The 10369-nt window shown below is 33.0% G+C and overlaps 1 protein-coding gene across 1 annotated transcript; it reads left to right on the plus strand.

The window, feature by feature from the left end:
- Nucleotides 1–243: 243 nt before the first annotated feature.
- On the plus strand, nucleotides 244–7179 carry LOC105257105. The gene is made up of 3 exons (XM_025409070.1): nucleotides 244–347; nucleotides 3490–4469; nucleotides 5630–7179. Exons 1-3 carry the CDS (start codon nucleotides 244–246, stop codon nucleotides 6169–6171), a joined length of 1626 nt encoding a protein of 541 aa, XP_025264855.1. The 3' UTR covers nucleotides 6172–7179.
- Nucleotides 7180–10369: the final 3190 nt, after the last annotated feature.

The following is a 10369-nucleotide window of genomic DNA, read 5'->3' on the forward strand; positions in this document are numbered from 1 at the left end:
ATCCTTCTTTCCCGGAAATATTGATCGACCAGTTTGCCTTCAAATTAGGTAGAATCGCAGAATGCTTTCGGATAAATCGATGACTCGTCGCTGATTCCTTTGTGCCAGTGCAGCGTGTAACAGGTTCTCTCGTATGTAACGAGACGTCTTTCAGGCGAATGTGGTCAGGTAAATCAATTGACGAGGTAAACCGGCGGTGGCTGAAGATGTCAAGGTAGGGAGTTCACTCCCGGAGCGGAGTGAATGCCTTTCTCAGCTGCTTCGTCCCTGTATTTCAGTGCTCCTGGTGCTGCACCAACCGATGGGACTCGTCGTCTCCTCGCGCGCGGTCGTGATCAAGAAACTTAAAGAGATACCGATAGATCGGCGAAATCAAGTTCAACGATCGATCGACGAGCTGATCGATCGCGTGATCAGTTAATCGCATCCGAGATAATAAATGTGAGTAACATGTTCGCGAGGTGACTTATTGCCTAGAGCAAGAATCAAACATTAAAATTCAAAAACGGTAAAATAAATCGGATACTCGCTTATATGTTATTTATTATGCATTTCTAATCTTCGACATTCGATGTAATAATTGAGATACAAAATACTACCTGCTACATCTTAACTAAAATGCCTGCTAAAGTGTAATCGAAGTTAAAATCCGGTATGCATACATTACATATCAAATTCGCGAATCAAATTTTATTTAAAAAATATTCGGATATAAAATTAATATTTTGTAATTCCGTATATTCAAATCATTTTAAGTATTTCGTGTTGAATTAGTGGCATTAAGATAACAGCAATATTATACTTTTAAATACAGTGTATTAAAAATGTGTCGAATAAATCTTTAGCATTAAGTTTGATTCATGAAATTGTGAAATTTTCTAGGATTAAATTAAAGATCATGAAAGAATATTAATTTCTAATTTAGCAACTGTGTTATATAGATGAAAATATCCTTTTTAATTCTTTAAAGTACTAATTTTAATTCTCTAAAGTACTAAAATCTTTTGGTCTTTTTCCTAAAGAAAATATCAATTTTTTATTCTTTTTCCTTTTCGAAGTAATCTACTTTAGAACTTTATTCGTTTTAGTTTTTATATTGTACATTTTAATTTTAATAATTGCTCTTAAGCTATAATTTGAAATTTATTCAATTCATCACTTTTTTTCTGCTAATAATATTCTTCTTGTCTGATTCAAGAGATGTAAATAAAATAAAATAAAATAAATGATATATGGGAAACTAAAGATATTAAATAAAGATATTAATTAATTAAGATATTCAAGTTTATAAGATTCAATAGTATTTTAAATATTTACAGTATATTATGTATGTATATACATAATGTATGTATAGATTATTATTATGACTTATAGGACAAAAATTCTCAGTTCTATGGAAATAGATTTAAAAGTAGGATAAATAAATATGTAAACATACAAATGGGATAAGTTTTATAGATGCGACCGAATTTGAGGTCAGTCATAATAATTCAAGTGGCTGAGTGCACCATTCAATATCGGTCGAATACTGAATTCCCAATGGAATTAACGGTTTTAGAAAGCCGTAAAATAACCCATAGAACAGGAATCGTGTATAAAATCAAAAAACAATTTGCATCAGAAATTAATTTTTGAGCGAATATCTGTGTGCATAAGAAATTCTTTTCCTCTCAGTATCAAATTAAATTATCAGTGCACAGCAATATCCCAATAAATACATATAAAATACATATAATCTTATTGTAACATGATGGGAAGAAGCAGAATTGAATCATCGATTTGAGAAAAATCATTCTTTCATTATGATTTTTACGGTATTTTTTATATTTCCGTTATTAAAATAATTACCAAACAAGAATCTAGAAATAGTAACTAGAACTGAACGAGTTTACTGAAAATTTCACACGTATAATGGCTTGATTCATTTAATGAATAACTGTGGACTTGTCGTGCGAGCCAACTTTTAATTGTCACGCTTCGCCTACATACGTAATTCGGAAAACTGGATATGAATAATTGGAATTTCTATTGCTCAAATCTATATAATCTATAATTATCTTGTCATTTGAATGTGATTGCAACCGGTGTGCGAAAATTTATAATTAATTCTTAAAATATAGTAAATTCTTAATATGAATTATACAGTTAAATCATTGTAGAATAAATGATAGGGAGATAAAAGAAAAACATAATTTTGCATCGTAATCCATGCTAACGAGATCTGTAGAGAAATAAATTGGCTACGCGGGTTTGTTAAATTCAGAGAAATCGAACGAAGAGAAAATTATCGAACTAGAAAAGAAATCTTTAGCTTACCTTATTAAATACGCCAAACATTCATCGCGAGAAGTGTAGCGTCACGCTCTCCAATATGACGCGACAAACACACGCGCTTTCCAATAAATTGTCGAGTAACTTTGGATCCAAATACTCTTTCTCTCTCTCTATTTCTTCTTGAGGTGTTGGCACGCACGTGGTTAGCACGCTTGTCACTCTCTCCCGGAACGGGGCTTTTCCCTTCCATTTCGAGGTCATGCTTTAACATACAAGTACTTTCGATGCGCTGAACCTTGCCTTCCTGACCCAATAATTCCATTATTCTAGTCCGATCTGTAAAACATCAATTCGACGAGTATCACTTTCGACAATATCTTACCTCTTTATAAATTCTCAAGTATACATTTTAATTTTCTTATTAATATCTCCATAAATTCTTAAAATTATGCTGAAGTCTTAGAAATCTAGAAAGAAAAAGTCTCAGAGTCTAGAGTAATCTTGCAAAATTTCCGGCTGAAAATATGATATAATGTATGAATCAGATTAATTAAATATTTGTAAATTAAAAATAATAAAAAGGGCTTGTCTCCCTTTATAATAAATTAAAAATAATAAAAAAGGCTTGTCTGCCTTTATAATTATATTTATTGGTCTTGCCTTGACCGACGAAAGTATTACACTGTCATCGTGATTGCGAACGTGCAGCAAATTTTAATGGCATTGTCGTATTTGTATTTCACTCCTATTTCTTCGATTATGAGGTCACAGCTATCAATTTAGCTAAATGAGATACTGCAAAAAATGGCAAAGAATTTTGAACGACTGGAGGCGTTTTCTCATGTCGTTCCGCTTATATTCGTTTTGTTGCAATAAATAAGAGCAAAGAAGTGTTCGCGTAAGAGAACATGAGCATTTAAACAATCGTGATTACGTGCGCGAAGTGCATCTTGTGAACACCTTTCTTCTCTTCTCTCCGTTACGACACACTAAAAATCCCACGCATTCGTTCCGCTGGAATAGCGGGAATCCGACTCTTACCGCGACCGTAGTCGTTAAAATTCGTTACGAGAAATTACCATTACAGACCGAAAGTTCGCTGAGATAGAACACAATTCGAGATAATTCTTATTTCCGCGACAAAAAACATTATTGTTTTATATGAATTTATTTATCTTGTACATATTTTGCCACTTTAAAATTATTTTTCTTGTTCAGGATCATGATCAGAATCGCGATTCTCGTTCTTACGATTAATCTGGTGAAGGGCCAGCTCAACTACGAGGGAAACCCGTTCACGGAATACACCGAGTATATTGCCGAAGAGAGCAATCTTTCTGAAAAGTCTGCCAGGAAGAATGACGCCTCATTCGATTACCCGAACTCTGAAATATCATCGCCTTCCCAGAAACTATATCCAATCGTAGAATCCGAGGTCGACAAGAATCTACATCAAGTGACGGAACCTGACAATCTTCTTACTGATAAATTGCAAAAACAAACTTCATTCTCGGTCCAAGCCTTCCGATCGAACGACACAAACATGCATTCCGCTCGCCAGTTCCAGGTTTCTTCCGATCAGAATTCAGCAGAGCTCGCGCTGAACACGTTTCTAAATTCCAAAACACCCGAAGAGTCCCGCTTATCTCTCGAACACTATCTCCGCAGCCAAAATTCGCCAAACGCACAGTCTCGATCCTCGAATGTGATCATCGGTCAAAATAAAAGGATGATCGAACCAACGTTCGATATTAAACGGCCATTGAACTCTCAAATGGAACAACAGCAGTCGTTGGTAGTTCCTCAGGTAAACCAACAACTGATACCAACACCGCAAGTGAATCAGGGTCAACTGGTACCGCAGGGCCAGCTAATGTCGCAGAACCAGCTAGTACCACAGAATCAGCTAGTGCCGCAAAATCAGTTAGTGTCACAGGGCCAGATGTTACCGCCTATCGGACAGGCTTATGACTATGTGGGACAACCGCCTCCAATTCAGCCCGTAATCAGGGCACCCGCGGGAATTATCTTGGGACATGGGATGATGCAGCCCGTACCGCTTATGCCCGGCTTTCACACCAGGAACGATATAACGCCAGCAATGTGGAGAGAAAGGATGAGAAGAATTCGCGGACAGCCGTTTCCTTTTGCGCAACCTAGGCTGGCACCAGGATTGTACAAAGGAACGATCGCAGGTAAGTCTGAAAAAGAAAATATATGATATAAAATATATGAATAATTTTAAGCGATGATAGCCTTGAATGACGAGACAGAAAAACAATTTTTTGCTAGTTGACCCAAGATAAAAAGCTTCATCCTTTTTGAAAAGAGAATTTAATTCGACTTTGCTTGAACGGCACATTACATCACTCGCATAAAAATATTGTTATTCAAACTTGTTTTATATTTAGAACTATTTGTTTTTTTTAATAATCGATATTTCATTAATAAGAAGGAAAAAAAATACTTAACTGAAAGCATCAACATTACGCAAGTAATTTATTAAAATTCTGTGGATGAAAAAATTATATCTTAAAGTTATTGTTAGAGAGACAGAGAATAAAGAAGAAGACAAAGGGAGAGAGAGAGAGAGGAAGAGAAAAAAGGGAGATATTACATTTAAATTATTTTTCATGAAATTTAGAATAAATTATTTTAACTATAAAATATTTTTTTATATTTAATTTAAATATAAAAGAATCACTTTTGTAAAGGAAATTTTTTTAAAAATTCTTAAAGAATTATTCATAGTTATTTTGATTTGCAGATAATGAATAATAATGTTTTAACGAGTACTGAAATAGGTACAAGAATACTGATCTGATGGAAGTGACCTTTAACTATATAACTATATTATGCGGATGTATTATGTTACGTTGTATTATTCCGATATATTTTTAGTAATTTTATGCGAAAAGAAATATCGTGAATAAGCACTTTCCATTAGCAATATATCATTCTTAAATCCACTTACGTTCGCGTGAATTTATGAATCGCAATTTACTAATGATCGCATCTAAATCATTATTAACATCTAAAGAGATATATGATTCTCATTTCTTCTTATAGCATAATCATTTACGAGCTATCGCATACGTAACATATTCTAGCATCTAAAAAAAACAACAGAAAACTTATAGACAATTAATAATAATTTTAACCGACAACCAAATTACAACTTTTCCTTTCGAAGAAATCTTATGACGCATACTTTTTTTTTGTACTCGGCAGTTGAAGCATTAACGCACATTTGCGTTGCAAAACAGGCACGCGTATAGAATACACTTAACGCATCGCGATATATTGTACGAATCTTTTTCTCTTAATGGGATATGTCACCTTCTGGATATCTCAGTTCCTTTCAAGCCCAAGGCTCCGATCGAGGTGATTTATACGAAGCCGCCGGGTTTTCATCGAGGACCGCCCATCATCAGTAATCCACCGGTTCCTTACGAAGATGCGAGCCCCTGGTTCCCCGAAGCCGATCATCCGCCGTCTCAGAAGGATGTCTACTATTCGCAGCTGTATGCGCAGTCCTACGATCCTCATTATTACAATTACATTGCCACGACCGGTAAGATACGGCCGTACCTCTATGGGAAGCTGGGAAAACGTGAAGAGGAAAAGGACGATGGTATCTGGTCGGAGTTGTATCGCGGCTTCACGAAGCATGGCCTGAAGAACATCATGACTCCGACCTTCCTTTTGGGCATGACGTTACCGGTGGTGACCCTGATGCTCTCTGCCCTCGTGCAAAAGCGATCCCTTGCGCGATCGGATGGGGCGAGAAACTTGGACCAAGAGGATGCTCTGCAAGAATATCTCGAGAGGTTGCAGAGAGCGATGGAATGTTATGCTGGTAGGAGCTCTCAAGATGCGAAGTTAGACGGATGCTAGAATAGATTAAGAAAATATTCTGATGCTGGATGAGCCGTTGGACGGAATGATGGCGCGATTTAATCGAAATAAAGTTCTTAAGTCCGGTCTTAATGTCAATGTTGAAAAATTGCATTAATTATTCAAGCAATAAAAATATACATGTGGATAATAATAAATTGCTTTCATATTCAAATAGAATATGTAATGTGTGTTATAATGAATGTAATATTTCCTGCTTATTCTTTTATTATGAATAAGATTATTTATTATCGACGTTCATGTTAAAATCGGGCTATTTTCAGCGCAACACTTATACCTCTTCATTTCATTCGACGGCTCAAATGTGGCCGTCTGATTCTGACATTTATTTATGTAAATCATGCTGATTAATTTATCGAAATCGGATAGCCACATTTGCAATAAATATATGGGGAGAGTATGGATTATTGGTGCTTAAATCGCGATAAAAAACACTGATATCACGCGTGCTTTATAGAGGTAAACGTATAAAATGCTTTTAAGCGGCCATGCTAACTAACGGGTGTGATAATATTGCAATCTATCATTTTCTGATATATCGCGCCTAGATATTTTATTAAGAAACAATTCATACGTAAGAGATTGCCGTTCAATTCTGAACATCATAAATTTTTAGAAAGATGTATAAAAATAAATTTATATACCAAAGTCATCAAATGCCATGAGTTTATAAATGACATCGCGACATAAAGAATTGATAAATAAATTATGTCATACAAATCACATAAAACATAATATAACAAAAATGCATATTTAGGAATCAATAATTTTATAAGCTAAGAGAAAAATTTATATAAATGAATGTAATTTCCATCTAATGAAACGATCGTTTCCGGCAATTCACGTGGAAAATAACTGTTTTCCACATGAATTACATTTCAACTCTCGCGATATGGCAGAGACCTAATACGCACGTGTACGCAATGTATTATTAGTATTACGCAAGATCGGCGTTTCTTATGTTACAAGTCGTTAAAAAAAAAAAAAAGAAAAAAAAACAGCTGAAACAACTCCTTAATTCCTTGCGCAGCTTAAAAATTTAGGAGAATTAAATAACGTAAGACGAGTCTCGTAGATTTGCCAATGTGCACATCGAGTATACCATGTATATACATGTACTTAATATAAAAATATATAATATATATTCATATTTAACTATAAAACCGATGCACCAGATGTGTGTTTATTGTTCCTAGCATAACGAATATTCCTATATTCTTCGTCAACCTCGGCAAAAATCAAGCATAGAAATCTTCTCCCCTTTCATTTTGGTAGTGAAATCCATTGTGGGAAAACTTTCACGTATCTCAGTCATCTGTTCGCACAATGGATGCAGATGAAGGAGAAAAAATTATTACTCTCTAATTAAATAGTAATGAACTATTTCATCTTTTATTTCATAACAATCAATATATATATATATATATATTAATTTACTGATCGATATAAATTATTTATAGAAAATGAGAGAGCACCTTAGAGAAGAATAATTTATCCTTGTCCCGCAATAATATGCAAAGCGAGACTGGCTTCGAATTCTAATCTTAAACGTTGCAACCCACGTCTCCTATTACACACAGGCTGTCGCCTAATTTACGAGTTTAGCTCATTAATATATGTTCAGACTAACATAATTGACCTTGTCGTCAAATTGTTAATCCGGCATAGTTCGCTAGAATTGTCTGTACGTGTATTCGAGCTGCAAGTGTTGCAAGTGTCCTATATATGGACAACGCATAGTTACATTATGTTAAAATGTCGCGTGCAGTGGCGTTGTATTAAGAAAAAATTCGCTGAAAGTAATAATATCAATTACACAAGAAACTTACAATAAAAATGCAGCTTTATCTAATTTATTTTCGCACATGTAGATGATGACTCGTAAAATGATATCCTCTTGGTTTGCAAACTAGACAAATTTTTTATTAATTACATAATAGTATAGCTACTGAATTAATTTGCATCAGAAAATCGATTCAGTTTTAATGATTCGCGAATTTGAAGTTTTGTTTTCCTTTTACATTAATTGATAAAAAATATAAGATATTTGTGATAAAATAATATATATATATATAAATTTTATCTCTATGTATAATAAAAAAAAATTTTATACGAAAGACTGGCAGCTTATAGGATATGTACATTGTTTGAAGAGTCGTGTTCACAAAGTATTTCGAAAGTAATATTAATTTAGATCAACATACATATATATATTTTCAGAACCAACCGGTTTCGCCGGTTATGTTAGATCTGTTCGACGTATTAAGATAATTTCACAGTGCAGTGATCCAATTTGGGTCATAAAAAACCTATCCGAATGTTATAAATCGTTTAATAAGATGTAGGTCACGTATCAACGGTATTTATTTATGGTTAAAATTAAATCAACAAAGTTAAATGAAAAAAGACAAGCGTAGTATACCTTTCATATCTTTTTGGAATATTTTCGAAACCTATATATAATATCGCTATTATATATAATAAATCATTCTATTATTAATAACGAGATAATTTATCAACTTTTTTAAAAATTAATCAATATTCTCAATAGATTAATTAAAAAATATCTAATATAAATTTATTAATTAATCTTCATTATTAAATGATAAGTTTGATTAGTTTGATTTTTCTCTGTTTATTATTGTAATTTAGGAACACGCAATTTTCAACAAAAAATTCTTGAAAATGATTTAGAATCGATTAATAAGTTAAATTAACCGTCACGACTTTCGATCGAATTTTGTATCGACGACTGATATCAAGTTGAAGAACGAGCTTACCTACATTGCAAGCAGGCTCAAACTGTTCCCAGATTGATTACAATCACATTATTTAATCGAACGTTTAACGGCTCAGCTCAAGGGTCATGAGACTCAGCTGCTTGTGTTGCTTGTAGAATAAATAATCACATGCCACTATCAGATCCGCTGTCCCTGAGTCGCTAAGTCGAATATGTGCATCGTAAAAAAAAAGAGAGAAAAGGATGTTAATCGGAAATTTGAAAATATCAAAATTTATATATACTTAAAATAATAGTGTACAAAAGCAAGAGAGAAAGAGATCTGTGTGCTCCTTTGATTATTAAGGAGTGAGGATGAGAAATAAATAAACGTGCTTTTATTAAAATAAATTCTAATTTGCTCCATAAAATTCATAGACGCTATATCAGAAAAGTTCTACATTTGATATATTATAATTAAAAAACACAGTATTAGTATTGCCTTCGATGAAGTATGACATTTTCTCTATATAACTGCCATTAGTATACAATAATATGTACTTCAGTATAGTGTATTTCTATCGTTAACTATTAAGTGTTGGCAGCGGAGGCAGAGCTTTTATTGGCATGTGATCGTGTTGTAACTTCAACCATTGCACGATCATTGTCGTGAATGAAGGATAAGTCAATTTGTTCGCTTTGCGTTTAAGTTCTATTTAATTCATCAGTCTTTATTTCGACGAACATTAAATGTGGTATGATTAAATCTGATTTTATCGCTGTGCCAAAATTGCTCTGTATAAACGGCAAGTACAAAATAAAATGTGCGCTTTGAATTGTAACAACAATTTTCATATAATTTCTAATACATAAAATATTTCAGTGTACAAGGATAGTATCTCGAGAAGAATCTCAATTTGCAGTCCATTTTCAGTAAAAATGTTAAAGAATATTTCTAAAAAATTATTTGTAAATTTCAAGACATCTTAAAGAGAAAAAGAATTAATAAATTAAAAAAGGATTGATGAGAATACATTCCATGGAGTTAGATTCTTAATTTCCAAATTAAAAAAGAATCTTAAAATTTTTAATTTCTTTTCGATTGTAAAAATTAAAATATATATGTTTATTATATTTCCGCGCAGAATGAATTCTCGTGCTCTATTCATTTTTGTAGATTTATTTTTGCGTCTATTTTCCTTGAGTCTTATTTTTGAGGCCTATTTTTTGTAAGAACATCAAACAAAATCTTTATGCAGATTGCATTCGGTTAACGAGCTGTCTTTCAAGAGACTAGACCTGACTATATTACTAAAGAATATAATCTAGATTACTTTTTAATGTAGATTATATTTTTAGCATATACATATTATATATGTTTACAATGCAGTATATAATTATGCAGTTGCAAATTTTAAGAGCAAATAAAAATTATGCCTATTTATCCATTAAGAGAAC

This window comes from Camponotus floridanus, unplaced genomic scaffold (assembly GCF_003227725.1).
Source record: "Camponotus floridanus strain SB8 unplaced genomic scaffold, Cflo_v7.5 scaffold24, whole genome shotgun sequence".
NCBI lineage: Eukaryota > Metazoa > Arthropoda > Insecta > Hymenoptera > Formicidae > Camponotus > Camponotus floridanus.

Bases quoted from the DNA above. Each gene is read 5' to 3' on its own strand.
- LOC105257105 (XM_025409070.1), top strand. From the start codon at position 244: ATGCCTTTCTCAGCTGCTTCGTCCCTGTATTTCAGTGCTCCTGGTGCT. The intron at 348-3,489 runs AAGAGATACCGA...ATTTTTCTTGTT, and splicing joins GGTCGTGATCAAGAAACTTA to CAGGATCATGATCAGAATCG. The intron at 4,470-5,629 runs GTAAGTCTGAAA...TGGATATCTCAG, and splicing joins GTACAAAGGAACGATCGCAG to TTCCTTTCAAGCCCAAGGCT.